The sequence below is a fragment of the Oncorhynchus nerka genome, linkage group LG4, assembly GCF_034236695.1.
Source record: "Oncorhynchus nerka isolate Pitt River linkage group LG4, Oner_Uvic_2.0, whole genome shotgun sequence".
NCBI lineage: Eukaryota > Metazoa > Chordata > Actinopteri > Salmoniformes > Salmonidae > Oncorhynchus > Oncorhynchus nerka.
The window spans coordinates 20,510,731-20,528,442 of record NC_088399.1 but is presented as its reverse complement, the minus strand read 5'-3'; the positions used below and the strand labels follow the sequence as shown (position 1 = coordinate 20,528,442).

Here is a 17,712-nt window from a genome sequence, read left to right as displayed (position 1 = left end):
TTTTGTTTTCTCAGTGACTAACCCACTAATCGGATTATGTTTGACAGGGAAATCATTATTTTCTGTCATGATGTCATCTTTATTTTTAAAATTTTAACTTTATTTTACTAGGCAAGTCAGTTAAGAACAACAAATTCTTATTTATGTTGGCCAGGTCGCAGTTTTAAATGAGAACTTGTTCTCAACTTGCCTACCTGGTTAAATAAAGGTGAAATATAAATAAATAAACATTTACAATGACGGCCTACCCCGGACGACAGTGGGCACTGATTGTGCGCCATCCTATTGGACTACCAATCACGGCCGGTTGTGATACAGCCTGGAATCGAACCAAGGTCTGTAGTGGCGCCTCTAGCACTGAGATGCAGTGCCTTAGACTGCTGCGCCACTTGGGAGCCCCCATCTACTTACTGTCTGGATTTATCAGTGCGTTGTTTCCTGTTGTCTTTACTTTAGAGAGCGGATACAGGAAACCAGTGACAGACGCTTTAGGCTGATTAGGTGCTATGCGGGTTAGATTTTGTAACCTAGATCAAATTTTATTTGTCACATGCTTCATAAACAACAGATGTAGACTAACAGTGAAATGCTTACTTACAGGGTCGTTTTCCAACAATGCAGAGTTTAAAGATAAAAAATAATGGAAATAGACACAGGAATAAATACACCGTGAATAAGGAGTAAAATAAAACATGGCTATATAGAGGGAGTACTAGTACTTGGCCGATGTGCAGGGGAACCAGGTAATAGAAGAAGACGAGGAAGCTATGTACATGAACAGTGCATTCAGAAAGTATTCATACCTGTTAACTTATTCCACATTCTGTTGTGTTACAACCTGAATTCAAAATGGATTAAATATATATTTCTCTGATCCATCTACACCCCATAATAACAACTTAAAAACAAGACATTTTTGCAAATTTATTGAAAATCAAATACATAAATATATAATTTACATAAGTATTCACACCCCTGAGTCAATCAATACATGTTAGAATGACCTTTGGCAGCGACAACAGCTGTGAGTCTTTCTGGGTAAGTCTATAAGAGCTTTGCACACCTGGATTGAACGATATTTGTACATTATTATTTTAAAAAATTCTTCAAGCTCTGTCAAGTTGGTTGTTTATCATTGCTAGACAGCCATTTAAGTCTTGCCATAGATTTTCAAGCTGATTTAAGTCAAAACTGTAACTAGGCCACTCTGTATCATTCAATGTCGGCTTGGTAAGCAACTCCAGTGTATATCTGGCCTTGTGTTTTAGGTTATTGTCCTGCTGAAAGGTGAATTTGTCTCCCAGTGACTATTTCAAAGCAGACAGAACCAGCTTTTCCTCTAGGATTCTGCCTGTGCTCACCTCTATTCCGTTTGACTGGATGTATTGATAACTTCACCACTCTCAAGGGACATTCAGAATCTGCTTTTTATTTTATTTTGACCCATCTACCAATAGATGCTTTTCTTTTTGCGAGCCATTGGAAAACCTCCCTGGTCTTTATGGTTGAATCTGTGTTTGAAATTCACTGCTTGATTCAGGGACCTTACAATAACTAAACACTATTATTGCACACAGAATAAGTCCATGCAACTTATGTGACTTGTTTAGCACATTTTTACACCTGCACTTATTTAGGCTTGCTATAACAAAGGGGTTGAGTGTTTATTGACTCAAGACATTTCAGCTTTTCATTTATAAAAAAAAAACTAAACTTAATTCCACTTTGACATTATGGTATTGTGTGTAGTTGGCCAGTGACACAAAATCTAAATGTTAAATTCAGGCTGTAACACAACAATTCAAGGGGTGTGAGTACTTTCTGAAGGCACTGTAGGTAGGGGTGACTAGGCAACAGGATAGATAAGACAGTAGCAGCAGTGTGTGGTGAGAGTGAAAGTGTTTGTGTGGCATCATTATGCATATGTGTGCTTATGTTATGTGTGGGTGGGTGTTGGTGTGAGTGTTTGGGTAGAGTTTAGTGTGTGTGTTTGTGTGTAGTTGCTGCGACCGAGTTAGTGCAAGAAAAGGGCAATGCAGGTAGTCCGGGTTTCCATTTGACTAGTTATTTAGCACTATTGTTTATCAGTCTTTTGTCTTGGGGGTAGAAGATATACAGGGTCCTGTTAGTTCCAGACTTGGCGTTCCGGTACCAATTGTCGTGCGGTAGCAGAGAGAACAGTCTATGGCTTGGGTGGCTGGAGTCTTTGACAATTTTTTTGTGCCTTCCTCTGACACCGCCTGGTATAGCGTTCCTGGATGGCAGGGAGCTCGGCCCCAGATCTACTGCTTCAATGCACTATTTCTACACTTCCCGTTCTTACATTTAGTTTTTGGTCTTCGGTTTCGCTATTTTTGGTGATATATATATATCATAGCGGTTTAGATGGCACAATTATTCTCTACAATATACTTCCTTGTTTTGTCACAAACTGAAATTCAAATCAAAGTTTATTTGTCACGTGTGCCGAATACAACAGGTGTAGTAGACTTACTGGAGGTGTAGAATACAACAGGTGTAGTAGACTTACTGGAGGTGTAGAATACAACAGGTGTAGTAGACTTACTGGAGGTGTAGAATACAACAGGTGTAGTAGACTTACTGGAGGTGTAGAATACAACAGGTGTAGTAGACTTACACCAGGTGTAGTATGCTTACTTACCGGCCCTACCCAATAGTGCAAAAAAGGTATTAGGTGAACAATAGCCATTTGATGACCTGTTCAGGAGTCTTATGGCTTGGGGGTAAAACTGTTGAGAAGCCTCTTTGTCCTAGACTTGGCACTCCGGTACTGCTTGCCATGCGGTAGTCTATGACAGGGGTGGCTGGGGTCTTTGACAATTTTTAGGGCGGCCTATTTGAATTTTAGCAAATGGCAGAGCTATTTCTGCATAGTGCACCCTTAAAAGTGCACAGCGACTAGGAAAGATAGTCTTTGTACAATCCTTTAGAGCTGTTAGTAAGTTTCCCAAATATATTTTTCCAAGCATACTGCAAAAGCAAGCATGTGAGAGAGCTAGGGAAGCCAGGGTGCAGGCAATCAAGGTCCTCAACCTGCCCTTCCCCCTGAGCCACTGATGTGGGCCTTGACTGACCAGACTGCCCACGTTGCGTGCGCAAGTTTTGCAAATAAACTACAGTTCAAAAGTTTGGGGTCACTTAGAAATGTCCTTGATTTTGAAAGAAAAGCAAACATTTTTGTACATTAAAATAACATCAATTTGATCAGAAATACAGTGTAGACATTGTTAATGTTGTAAATGACTATTGTAGCTGGAAACGGCAGATTTTTAATGCAATATCTACATAGGCGTACAGAGGCTTGGGGTTTGCTAATCCCTTGGATTGGAACCGACGCTATGGTCAGATGACATGGAAATAGCCACGCACAACAGTGGTGCTACTAGGACATTTTAGCCAAAAACCTGGTTGCCTCTGCCAGGAGACTGAAACTTGGCCTCAAGTGGATCTTCCAGCAAGACACTAACCCCAAGCACACATCACAATCCAGAAATAAATGATTAATTGACCACAAAAGAAAATGTTTACAATGGCCATCTCAGTCTCCGGACTTGAACCCCATTTAAAACCTGTGGTTTGAATCCCTGTGCAGTGTTCCCCATAAGGCCCATCCTGTTAGAAACCTCATCACAGGCTGATGCCGGCACTGGACTTCCGGCGCCGACAGAGATGGCCGCCTCGCTTCGCGTTCCTAGGAAACTATGCAGTTTTTTGTTTTTTTACGTGTTATTTCTTACAGTAGTACCCCAGGTCATCTTAGGTTTCATTACATACAGTCGAGAAGAACTACTGAATATAAGATCAGCGTCAACTCACCATCAGTACGACCAAGAATATGTTTTTCGCGACGCGGATCCTGTGTTCTGCCTTACAAACAGGACAACGGAATGGATCCCTTGCAGCGACCCAAAAAAACGACTCCGAAAAAGAGGGAAACGAGGCGGTCTTCTGGTCAGACTCCGGAGACGGGCACACCGTGCACCACTCCCTAGCATTCTTCTTGCGAATGTCCAGTCTCTTGACAACAAGGTTGATGAAATCCGAGCAAGGGTAGCATTCCAGAGGGACATCAGAGACTGTAACGTTCTTTGCTTCACGGAAACATGGCTCACTGGAGAGACGCTATCCGAAGCGGTGCAGCCAACGGGTTTCTCCACGCTTCGCGCCGACAGGAACAAACATCTTTCTGGTAAGAAGAGGGGAGGGGGCGTATGCCTTATGGTTAACGAGACATGGTGTGATGAAAGAAACATACAGGAACTCAAATCCTTCTGTTCACCTGATTTAGAATTCCTCACAATCAAATGTAGACCGCATTATCTACCAAGAGAATTCTCTTCGATTATAATCACAGCCGTATATATATCCCCCCCCAAGCAGACACATCGATGGCTCTGAACGAGCTTTATTTAACTCTTTGCAAACTGGAAACTATTTATCCGGAGGCTGCATTCATTGTAGCTGGGGATTTTAACAAGGCTAATCTGAAAACAAGACTCCCTAAATTTTATCAGCATATCGATTGCGCAACCAGGGGTGGAAAAACCTTGGATCATTGTTACTCTAACTTCCGCGACGCATATAAGGCCCTGCCCCGCCCCCCTTTCGGAAAAGCTGACCACGACTCCATTTTGTTGATCCCTGCCTACAGACAGAAACTAAAACAACAGGCTCCCACGCTGAGGTCTGTCCAACGCTGGTCCGACCAAGCTGACTCCACACTCCAAGACTGCTTCCATCACGTGGACTGGGATATGTTTCGTATTGCGTCAGATAACAATATTGACGAATACGCTGATTCGGTGTGCGAGTTCATTAGAACGTGCGTTGAAGATGTCGTTCCCATAGCAACGATTAAAACATTCCCTAACCAGAAACCGTGGATTGATGGCAGCATTCGCGTGAAACTGAAAGCGCGAACCACTGCTTTTAATCAGGGCAAGGTGTCTGGTAACATGACCGAATACAAACAGTGCAGCTACTCCCTCCGCAAGGGTATCAAACAAGCTAAGCGTCAGTACAGAGACAAAGTAGAATCTCAATTCAATGGCTCAGACACAAGAGGCATGTGGCAGGGTCTACAGTCAATCACGGACTACAGGAAGAAATCCAGCCCAGTCACGGACCAGGATGTCTTGCTCCCAGGCAGACTAAATAACTTTTTTGCCCGCTTTGAGGACAATACAGTGCCACTGACACGGCCTGCAACGGAAACATGAGGTCTCTCCTTCACTGCAGCCGAGGTGAGTAAGACATTTAAACGTGTTAACCCTCGCAAGGCTGCAGGCCCAGACGGCATCCCCAGCCGCGCCCTCAGAGCATGCGCAGACCAGCTGGCCCCGCCCCCCTTTCGGAAAAGCTGACCACGACTCCATTTTGTTGATCCCTGCCTACAGGCAGAAACTTAAACAAGAGGCTCCCACGCTGAGGTCTGTCCAACGCTGGTCAGACCAAGCTGACTCCACACTCCAAGACTGCTTCCATCACGTGGACTGGGACATGTTTCGTATTGCGTCAGATGGAAATATTGACGAATACGCTGATTCGGTGTGCGAGTTCATTAGAACGTGCGTCGAAGATGTCGTTCCCATAGCAACGATAAAAACATTCCCAAACCAGAAACCGTGGATTGATGGCAGCATTCGCGTGAAACTGAAAGCGCGAACCACTGCTTTTAATCAGGGCAAGGTGTCTGGTAACATGTCCGAATATAAACAATGCAGCTATTCCCTCCGCAAGGCTATTAAACAAGCTAAGCGTCAGTACAGAGACAAAGTGGAATCTCAATTCAATGGCTCAGACACAAGAGGCATGTGGCAGGGTCTACAGTCAATCACGGACTACAAGAAGAAACCCAGCCCAGTCACGGACCAGGATGTCTTGCTCCCAGGCAGACTAAATAACTTTTTTGCCCGCTTTGAGGACAATACAGTGCCACTGACACGGCCTGCAACGAAAACATGCGGTCTCTCCTTCACTGCAGCCGAGGTGAGTAAGACATTTAAACGTGTTAACCCTCGCAAGGCTGCAGGCCCAGACGGCATCCCCAGCCGCGCCCTCAGAGCATGCGCAGACCAGCTGGCCGGTGTGTTTACGGACATATTCAATCAATCCCTATACCAGTCTGCTGTTCCCACATGCTTCAAGAGGGCCACCATTGTTCCTGTTCCCAAGAAAGCTAAGGTAACTGAGCTAAACGACTACCGCCCGTAGCACTCACTTCCGTCATCATGAAGTGCTTTGAGAGACTAGTCAAGGACCATATCACCTCCATCCTACCTGACACCCTAGACCCACTCCAATTTGCTTACCGCCCAAATAGGTCCACAGACGATGCAATCTCAACCACACTGCACACTGCCCTAACCCACCTGGACAAGAGGAATACCTATGTGAGAATGCTGTTCATCGACTACAGCTCGGCATTCAACACCATAGTACCCTCCAAGCTCGTCATCAAGCTCGAGACCCTGGGTCTCGACCCCGCCCTGTGCAACTGGGTACTGGACTTCCTGACGGGCCGCCCCAGGTGGTGAGGGTAGGCAACAACATCTCCTCCCCGCTGATCCTCAACACGGGGCCCCACAAGGGTGCGTTCTGAGCCCTCTCCTGTACTCCCTGTTCACCCACGACTACGTGGCCACGCACGCCTCCAACTCAATCATCAAGTTTGCGGACGACACAACAGTGGTAGGCTTGATTACCAACAACGACGAGACGGCCTACAGGGAGGAGGTGAGGGCCCTCGGAGTGTGGTGTCAGGAAAATAACCTCACACTCAACGTCAACAAAACTAAGGAGATGATTGTGGACTTCAGGAAACAGCAGAGGGAACACCCCCTATCCACATCGATGGAACAGTAGTGGAGAGGGTAGCAAGTTTTAAGTTCCTCGGCATACACATCACAGACAAACTGAATTGGTCCACTCACACTGACAGCGTCGTGAAGAAGGCGCAGCAGCGCCTCTTCAACCTCAGGAGGCTGAAGAAATTCGGCTTGTCACCAAAAGCACTCACAAACTTCTACAGATGCACAATCGAGAGCATCCTGGCGGGCTGTATCACCGCCTGGTACGGCAACTGCTCCGCCCTCAACCGTAAGGCTCTCCAGAGGGTAGTGAGGTCTGCACAACGCATCACCGGGGCAAACTACCTGCCCTCCAGGACACCTACACCACCCGATGTTACAGGAAGGCCATAAAGATCATCAAGGACATCAACCACCCGAACCACTGCCTGTTCACCCCGCTATCATCCAGAAGGCGAGGTCAGTACAGGTGCATCAAAGCTGGGACTGAGAGACTGAAAAACAGCTTCTATCTCAAGGCTATCAGACTGTTAAACAGCCACCATTGAGTGGCTGCTGCTAACACACTGTCATTGACACTGACCCAACTCCAGCCACTTTAATAATGGGAATTGATGGGAAATGATGTAAATATATCACTAGCCACTTTAAACAATGCTACCTTATATAATGTTACTTACCCTACATTATTCATCTCATATGCATACGTATATACTGTACTCTACATCATCGACTGCATCCTTATGTAATACATGTATCACTAGCCACTTTAACTATGCCACTTTGTTTACATACTCATCTCATATGTATATACTGTACTCGATACCATCTACTGTATCTTGCCTATGCTGCTCTGTACCATCACTCATTCATATATCCTTATGTACATATTCTTTATCCCCTTACATTGTGTATAAGACAGTAGTTTTGGAATTGTTAGTTAGATTACTTGTTGGTTATTACTGCATTGTCGGAACTAGAAGCACAAGCATTTCGCTACACTCGCATTAACATCTGCTAACCATGTGTACGTGACAAATAACATTTGATTTGATTATGTGGCTCCTGTCCTGGGGGTATATGGGGCCCCTGGTGTGGTAGGAGCTCTAGTCCCATGACCCCGTCCATCCCCAGCATCGAGCCTGCTGCAACATGACTCTTCTCTCTCGCTTCTCCCCCCTCCCCCTCTTAGGGCCTTCATTCTAGCCTTGCCACATCACTCTGTTACTTGAACCGGCTGCATCCCCTCCCCTCCCTGCCTCACCCCTTCACACCCTCTGCGTGCAGAAGAAGAAGACTATCATGGCGAATGCTAAACTAAATGCTACTTGAAGGCTATGTACAGTAAATGCTACATGATTGGATCCGTTAAAGATGTTGTACCTGTCTAGAGGATCATATTTGGTACAAATCAGTCCCAAAGTTCTAGACCTCAGCTGAATCTGGTAATGAATGGTGTGGCTTTTGAACAAGTTGAGGAGACTAAATTACGTGGCGTTACCTTAGATTGTAAACTGTCATCGTCAAAACATATAGATTCAATGGTTGTAAAGATGGGGGGAGGTCTGTCCGTAATAAAGAGATGCTCTGCTTTTTTGACACCACATTCCAAAAAGCAAGTCCTGCAGGCTCTAGATTTATCTTAATTATTGTCCGGTCGAGTGCTGCAAGGAAATACCTAGTTAAGCTGCAGCTGGCCCAAAACAGAGCGGGACATCTAGCGTTTCATTGTAATCAGAGGGCTGATATAAATACTATTCATGCCAGTCTCTCTTGGCTAAGAGTTGAGGAGAGGCTGACTGCATCACTTCTTCTTTCATAAGAAACATTGTGTTAAATTCCAAATTGTTTGCATAGTCAACTTACACACAGCTCTGACACACCAAACCCCATCAAACATGCCACCAGGGGTCTTTTCACAGTCCCCAAATCCAGATCAAATTCAAGAAAGCATACAGTATAATATAAAGCCATTATTGCATGGAACTTCCTTCCATCTCATGTTGCTCAAATGAACAGCAAACCTGGTTTAAAAAAACGGATAAAGCAACACCTCACGGCACAATGCTTCTCCCCCATTTGACCTAGATAGTTTGTGTATGTATTGATATGTAGGCTACATGTGCCTTTTTTAAAGTTGATGTACAGTGCATGTATTCAGACCCCTTTCCCACATTTTGTTATGTTACAGCCTTATTTGAAAATGGTTTAAAAAATAAAATGGGTGTTGCACAACGATAAGTTATAGTTTAGTCAAATAATTATATATTTGGGCTTGAAGTGACTACCGAAGTGTCCACTTCGTGCAAATCAGTGTCAATGTGGTGTCTTTTCCTATGATATGACATACAAATTATTTTCAGGGGGTGCAGGGGTTTTTGCACCTTCCAGGAACATTTCATAATTTCTCTATTTTAATTTATTTTTTGCTAGTCTGTATCTTTCAATAGTTATCCATATTACCAGTGCTTCATCCTATAATTCCTAACTATTTCTATGGTGGATTCGCAGCTGCAATTTATGAAAGATGACAAAACTTTGTAGATAACAATAATGGTGAAGTCAAAGAGACCAGTGGTTTCAATCTGTGGCAAAGTTTTCACTAAATCAATACTTATGACAAATCCAGCTCCAGAACCAGCTGGCAATTTTTTTGATTACGGTGTAGTAAAATGCAACAACTGATAACATTTAGCTTGATGAGGTTAGCATGCTAGCTAGCTATACTGACAGCAGGTTGTTGATGTTTAACAATGCCACATGGAAATTCCGGCACCCAATTTGTGACAATCTACAAGTAGCCTTTGTCATTCTTTGTCGGTGGAACCTAAACGTGCATTTCCTCTCAAGGACAGGAAATTAAGTTGAAATAGTGGCAGCAACTTCCTCTGGGTGTATCCTTTTTAAGCTTTTATAAAAGGATGGAAGTAAGCCACTATAACTTCATTCACTCTTGGACCATTATTGCTTGATTTAACATACAACTTAAACATGTTGAAATGTGGCTTTCTGAGACTCAGAGAGGGTTCTCAGAAACCCTCTCAAACCACCAACCAGATCTTCCTCATCTTTTTAGTTAATGTGAATAGGAATGACCCTGACCCTGTACATTCCAAGGCTCTCTCACTCTCCCTCTGCGCCTGCAGCTGTCCGAACAGACATTTCCCTAAGTCCTTAAACGGAGCCCCAGAGCCTCAGAGGAAGAGCTGACTTCGTCACATCACCAATGACACCTCAGGGACTCTTGAGAGATTGACTGGTTGAATGACTGACTGACTGACTGACTGGCTGGATGACTGACTGAAGCTATAGCCGGCTCTCTGATAACTATAAGATGATTCTCTATAGCTGTTTGCCTGGAAGGCATGTAGTAACCTGGAGGGACTGGCTGAACCCATGGCATGCTCTCTGTGTGACAGAGATGACGCTCTGTAACTGTTCTTACCAGGAAGGCACATACTGTCCTGGAGAGACTGAAGAAGAAACAGGACAAGGAGAATGGTGGGAGATGAAGATGGAGTACAGTACAACCCCTCCATTTCACTCCCTACTATACTTCACAATGAAACTCAAGACTGCTTTGATGCTGCTCAACACTCAACTCTTGAAGCTCAACCATTCCTCTATTCTTTCTTCCATTCTTTCCTTCAAGACTGAAAAACCAAAGGAGAGTCAATATTTGTCAGTGCTTGGCAGGATGGCACAACGCCAGGCCCCCAGGCTACTCCTCTCCCCTGTGTGTTTGATGTTGGGGCTTTGCTTTAATGTTATGGTTATGCTCTGGCCCCAATCATATCTCAAGGCCAGATAATGTGATAAGGCTGTCCCTCCGCTGGGGAAATGAAGATGAGATGCTAGTTGGTGCTATCTGTCTCAGGAACAAGTTGTATCCTTCCTGTTGTTGCTTATTTAGTGGTTTGTGTAACAAGAGGCAACCCCCCACAAACTGTATAGCAGCTTTATTCTGGCCCGGGGTGGGGCAGTGTAAAAGGAGAAAGTAAATATTCCCTAGCCTACCTTGCCGTCCAAGGTACTCGAAATAAGGAACAAACTGGATATTCCTGGTGGATATTGGAAGTTTAATTTTAAATACCACATCTTTATCTGCAAAAAAAACCTAATTTGAACATGTCTACAGGACTATATTGGATTATTATTGATAAATTAAAGTACATTTTCTATTGAAAAAAATCTGAGGAAAGTGAGAAGGAGGGATGCTGGTCACAGTTAATGATCTGTGTTGAAAGCTGGAGGGAAGGGAAAGGGGGATACCTAGTCAGTTGCAAACTGGCTGCATTCAACCGAACTGTGTCTTCTGCATTTAACCCAACCCCTCTGAATCAGAGAGGTGCGGGGGGCTGCCTTAATCGACGTCCACGTCATGGACACTCGGGGAGCACTTGTTGTTGGGGGTTAACTGCCTTGCTCAACGGCAGAACAGCAGATTTTTCTTAGAGATGGAGGGATGATAAGAAGGGGAACAGCAAGATGGAGAGAGAGAGCAAATAAGAAGGGGGTAGAAAGATGAAAAATGAACAAACTGTTTTTGTGTTCTGGTTAACCTAAGCCTACGGGTTAATATTTTACTCTTTCTCCTTCTTGCTCCTCTCCCTGTGCTCTTGGTTCTGACTGAGACTGGCTCTCCATGGGGTCTAAACATCTGGTCTTGAAACTAAAGTCAGCTATGGGCTACGTTCCTATAGGCCTCCCTGCTCCAGGAAGAACCAGCTGGCTGAGGGATCAGGGTAGAGCTGTAGGCCATGTAGCCCCACAAAGTGATCCAACGCTTGGACAGGGAACTAAACATGAGCTCTGAGCTTCCTTATACACCAGGAACTTACCTGTCCTGCAGAAGGCTTTTGGCACAAACTGTTTTGTTCTCTCCGCTCTGACTGGCAGGTGTATTATCATTGTCAGGCGTATGGCTTTAGGCAAAATACACAAGTAGGCCTATATATCAGTATGCACAAATAGGAACCATATTACCATGGACACCGATAAATACCTGCAGGACATGCATGCATGCACATGCTTTAATGGTGTAACATTGTGTAACGAGTGTGTAGAAATCCTGCTCTGAAGAAATCCCGCAAATAATTAATTTCCAGCCCGGGACATCGGGCAGGTATAAGCACAGCCACACACACTCTCATAGACATCATGCTGTGTTTGGTCAGTCATGGGAATGTGAAAGAGTATCTGACCAAGGCAATGGCGTTGCATTGTGTTTCTTGAGACCTGCAGAGTTGCTATCCAAGAACTTAGTTCTATTAAGTCAGGTTCTGTGCCTTCCGATGAAAAGGATGGGCAATAAAAACTGAATGGAGTGAATAACAGAAACTGAACTGATTTTATGTTGTCCTTCTCCATTGTATTAGGATACTCTGCCCTCTCCTATTGTGATTGCACAACAACCGTTTGACAGGTCTGAAATAAAGGTTAAGAATTAGTGTTCGTCTGTCAGGACGATGCACAACTGTGTGGGGTTGTGTGTATGTGCACGCTGGATTGCTAAATAGGATGGGTGTAAATATGTAGACTTGTTTCATGGGAACACAGACCTGACCTTCAAATCAAAGTTTATTTGTCACGTGCACCGAAAACATCAGATGTAGACCTTACAGTGAAATTATTACTTACAGGCTCTAACCAATAATGCGAAAAAAAAGGTGTGTGTGTGTAGGTAAGTAAAGAAATAAAATGACAGTAAAAAGACCTTTGAAAATAAGAGTAGCAAGGCCATATACAGACACCGGTTAGTCAGGCTGATTGAGGTAGTATGTACATGTAGATATGGTTAAAGTGACAATGCATATATGATGAACAGAGAGTAGCAGAAGCGTAAAAGAGGGGTTGGCGGGTGGTGGGACACAATGCAGATGGCCCGGTTAGCCAATGTGCGGGAGCACTGGCTGGTCGGGCCAATGTGCGGGAGCACTGGCTGGTCGGGCCAATTGAGGTAGTATGAACGTATAGTTAATGACTATGCATATACGATAAACGGAGAGTAGCAGCAGCGTAAAAGAGGGGTTGCAAATAGTCCGGGTAGCCATTTGATTACCTGTTCAGGAGTCTTATGGCTTGGGGGTAAAAACTGTTGAGAAGCCTTTTTGTCCTAGACTTGGCACTCCGGTACCGCTTGCCATGCTGTAGTAGAGAGAACAGTCTATGACTTGGGTGGCTGGGGTCTTTGACAATTTTTAGGGCCTTCCTCTGGCACTGCCTGGTGTAGAGGTCCTGGATGGCAGGCAGCTTTGCCCCAGTGATGTACTGGACCATGCGCACTACCCTCTGAAGTGCCTTGCGGTCGGAGGCCGAGCTATTGCCGTACAAGGCAGTGGTGCAACTGGTCAGGAAGCTCTCGATGTTGCAGCTGAGAACCTTTTGAGGATCTCAGGACCCATGCGAAATCTTTTTAGTTCCCTGAGGGGGAATAGGCTTTGTCGTGCCCTCTTCAAGACTGCCTTTGTGTGTTTGGACCATTCTAGTTTGTTGTTGATGTGGACACCAAGGAACTTGAAGCTCTCAACCTGCTCCACTACAGCCCCGTCGATGAGAATGGGGGCTTGCTTGGCGCTCCTTTTCCTGTAGTCCACAATCATCTCCTTAGTCTTGGTTACGTTGAGGGATAGGTTGTTATTCTGGCACCACCCGGCCAGGTCTCATCGTTGTCTCATCGTTGTCGGTGATCAGGCCTACCACTGTTGTGTTGTCTGCAAACTTAAGCAGGTTAGTAGAAGTGGAGGAGGTTACCTGTAGCAGGAGGGATTTTCCATTGTTGCCTTAGAATGAGTACATGGGCATAAAATAACTATTTTGAGATCTTCTACATGGAATCTAATGAGTGTTTATAACCTTCGCTTGATAATCAATCTGTTCATGTTCTTCTTTTCTCTGCATGTATCTGGATATAGACGGTAGGTGGTGTGCATAATATACTTTTTTCAACAGGGCTCATAACAGATCAAAATAAACACGGTGCCCTTGATCTAGTAACTAGGCTCTTATTGCAGGTAACTGTAGTAGAGATGCTTCCCGTGTCTGTGTGTGTTTGTATTTGCGTGCTCAGAGAAGGTTTCACTCCTAAGTAAAGCTAGGCTAATCCTGACAGCCAGGGCAGATCATTGTAAGAAGCCCACGTGACTCACAAATAAGGACTAAGGTGATAGAGTGAGAGATAGACGCAGCAAGTGTGAGCCAGATGGAGGACTAAGGCTTTGTGTGTGTGTGTGTCACCCTCATAACAATAGGGGATTTGGGCTGAACGACGTCCCTGGTGTGATGACACACACATCCTGTTCAGAATGCTTCAGCCTCTGTATTAATCCAATCATGTAGCTCAGTGTTTTCCAACCCGGTCCTCGAGGCCCCCTGACCCAGCCTTTCCACATATCTGACCTATTCCAGTACAAGCACACCTGATTCAAATGTGGTAACTAATCAGCAAGCCCTTGATTAGTTGAATCAGGTGTGCTCGTGTTGGAATTAAACAAATATGTGGACTGGCTGCTGGTGATCCTGAGGACATGTTTCGGAATCAATTAATGTTGACAGTGGTATATTCCCCTGTTTTACTTATGTTCTAGGTATAGTATCTTGTTCTACCCGTGTTCTAGGTATAGTTCCCCGTTCTACTAGTGTCCTAGGTATATTCCCCCGTTCTACTAGTGTTCAAGGTATAGTATCTTGTTCTACTAGTGTCCTATGTATATTCCCCCGTTCTACTAGTGTTCAAGGTATAGTATCTTGTTCTACTAGTGTCCTAGGTATATTCCCCCGTTCTACTGGTGTCCTAGGTATAGTCCCCCGTTCTACTAGTGTCCTAGGTATATTACCCCGTTCTACTAGTGTCCTAGGTATAGTCCCCCGTTCTACTAGTGTCCTAGGTATAGTCCCCCGTTCTACTAGTGTCCTAGGTATAGTCCCCCGTTCTACTAGTGTCCTAGCTATAGTCCCCCGTTCTACTAGTGTCCTAGGTATAGTCCCCCGTTCTACTAGTGTCCTAGGTATAGTCCCCCGTTCTACTAGTGTTCCAGATATATTCCCTGTTCTACTAGTGTCCTAGGTATATTCCCCTGTTCCACTAGTGTCCTAGGTATATTCCCCTGTTCCACTAGTGTCCTAGGTATATTCCCCTGTTCCACTAGTGTCCTAGGTATATTCCCCTGTTCCACTAGTGTTCTAGGTATATTTCCCCTGTTCCACTAGTGTTATAGGTATATTTCCCCTGTTCCACTAGTGTTATAGGTATATTTCCCCTGTTCCACTAGTGTTCTAGGTATATTTCCCCTGTTCCACTAGTGTTCAAGGTATATTCCCCTGTTCCACTAGTGTTCTAGGTATATTCCCCCGTTCTCACAGTGTTCCTGTTGTTCCTGCAGGGTGGAGGATGAGGCAGTGCTGGACAGAGGGGCATGCTTTGTCAAGCATGTCTGTGATGAGGAGGAGGTGGAAGGTAAGAGCACTGAGCCTCTGTGACATCCATGATGGCTGCTGTATCAATGATTGGCTAACAATGTTATTCAATAATGTCTCCTCTCATTTCTCTTAAGCACCAACTCCATGGAGTCAACCTATTCCCTTTCTCCTCTCTGTCTTCCATCCCTTGATGTTTTGCCACCTCACTCCAGGGCCGGCTCCGGGCATAAGCGACATAAGCAATCGCTTAGGGCCCCTGGCCACTAGATCCCCCCCAGTCAGGGTCTCAACTTACTGTTTGAGAGTTAGAATAGTGGAATATGCAAGTTCGACATTTGGTTGTGCATCAGCAGTTTCTCTTATGTCAATCAATGACATTCACTCAATTAGCTTTGTCAGCTAACAATTTTTAGATTGGTAAATTAGTCTAGCCAGCTAACAATTTTTAGATTGGTAAATTAGTCTAGCCAGCTATCTAAACTTTCAGTAATCATGGCTGAATACTGACCGGGGACCATGAGACCAGGGGCCCTGACCTCAAGTGGGCCCCACTAGATTTTTTTGGGTTACTCTCACTCTGATATCATAACATGACACAAGTCTTGGCAAAATATGTAGAATTGCAGGAAATGTAGCCTCCCGAGTGGTGCAGTGGTCTAAGGCACTGTATCTCTGTGCTAGCTGTGCCACTGGAGATCCTGGTTCGAGTCCAGGCTCTGTCGCAAGCGGGCGCGACCGGGAGACCCGTGGGGCGGTGCACAATTGCCCCAGTGTCGTCCGGGTTAGGCCGGTAGGGATGTCCTTGCACTCTAGAGACTCCTGTGGCGGGCCAGGTGCATGCACGCTGACACGGTCAGGTGTACGGTGTTTCCTCCAACACATTGGTGTGGCTGTCTCCCGGGTTAAGCGGGCATTGTGTCAAGAAGCAGTGCTGCTTAGTTGGGTCGTGTTTCGGAGGACGCACCGCTCTCGACCTTCGCCTCTCCTATGCCAGTACGGGAGTTGGAGAGATGAGACAAGACTGTAACTACCAATTGGATACCATGAAATTGGGGTGAAAATAATAAAATAATTAAATTCAAAAAAGAATTACAGGAAATTTGCTGTAATTCTACAACAAAAAATGATCTCATGGCAAAATGGGGCAATGCTACAAAATGTGTAGCATTGTAGAAAGCGTGTTTTAAAAATGCAACATTTTCTGTACTCCCCATGGCAGAATGTATAGAAATGCAGGAAATTAACTTTCAAACTAAAATATTTCTCTCTGCAGTCATGGCCACTAAAAGTTTGGCCAGCTGGTTTGCACACATGCGGCTTGGGATGCTGTCTGGGCCGGCAGGCTTGCGTGTGTTAACACGCTTAAATGACTTACTCATGTCGGCCACGGAGATCAGGAGCACACAGTCGGCGGGGGCCCATGTGAGCGACGGGGGCCCATGTCGGCGGCTCTATGTTTTCTTCAAAGCGGGCGAAAAAGGTGTTTAGCTTTTCCAGGAGCAAGGCTTCAGTGTCCGAGACGTAGCTGGCTGTGCCTTTATAATCCATGATTGTCTGGAGTCCCTGCCACGTGCGTCTGGTGTCTGAGCCATTCAATTGCGACTCCACTTTGTCTCTGTACTGTCGTTTTGCCGCTTTTTAATTGCCTTATGGAGGTCATAACTGGTCTGTTTGAACAAGTCCTTGTTCCCAGTCACCTTGCTATGGTTAAATGTGGTGGTTTGCGCGAATGCTGCCGTCTATGCACTGTTTTTGGTTTGGATAAGTTGTAATCGTCACAGTAGGAACAACAGCCTCTATGTACTTCGTCACAGAGTCTGCGTATACGTCGATACTATTCCCAGAAGCGACCCGGAACAGACCAACTTTGAACAGTCCTCACCACAGGTGCTTCCTGCTTAAGTTTCTGCCTATAGGGGGGAGGAGCAGGATGGAGGTGTGATCTGATTTGCCGAAGGCTATAATACTCTCTCTCTGTAGGTCTTGCTCTAATTTCAGGATGAAGTATAGGAGGGATTAATATTGAAGATAAAGATGTGGAGCAAATAACTACAGGTTTATCAAGCGACGTAATGCCTGCCCCCACATGAAGATGTTTACTACTTTAATCCCCCTGCAGTGACACACACACTTACTTTTGCACAAACACACAAACTTGTGCACTCACACATTCCTACATTTTCACACATTTTGACCTATATATATATATACCTATATATTTACCTTTGACCTATATATATATATATATATATATATACACACACAAACACACATAATCATGTCATGTTTGAGTTATAATTGACAGTGTGTGCACAGTCATATCTGCCAGCTAGCTCACCTCTGTGAGATTCTGTGTTAAAATTCAAACAAACCCCAAACCCAGGTTTCACATCACGTGGAGCAACACAGTGAGAAGAATCAACAACCAAAAATACTAGTCCCAGTCACATTGAATGTGAAATCA

At 44.8% G+C, this 17,712-nt stretch overlaps 1 protein-coding gene and 1 long non-coding RNA gene across 3 annotated transcripts in view; one reads left to right on the top strand and one right to left on the bottom strand.

Annotated features, from left to right (window-relative positions):
* Positions 1 to 17,712, top strand: part of LOC115120317 (electrogenic sodium bicarbonate cotransporter 1-like) — a 100,162-nt gene that overhangs the window by 2,378 nt on the left and 80,072 nt on the right. For both annotated transcript variants that reach the window (XM_029649250.2, XM_065017339.1), the window contains exon 2: positions 15,212 to 15,285. In XM_029649250.2, coding sequence (XP_029505110.1) covers positions 15,212 to 15,285 — 74 coding nt within the window. The remainder of the gene's footprint in view (positions 1 to 15,211; positions 15,286 to 17,712) is intronic.
* Positions 12,393 to 17,115, bottom strand: LOC135571382 (uncharacterized). The gene is made up of 2 exons (XR_010463754.1): positions 16,624 to 17,115; positions 12,393 to 16,233 (listed from the first exon to the last, which is right to left on the bottom strand). It is a non-coding gene; the product is annotated as an uncharacterized LOC135571382 (long non-coding RNA).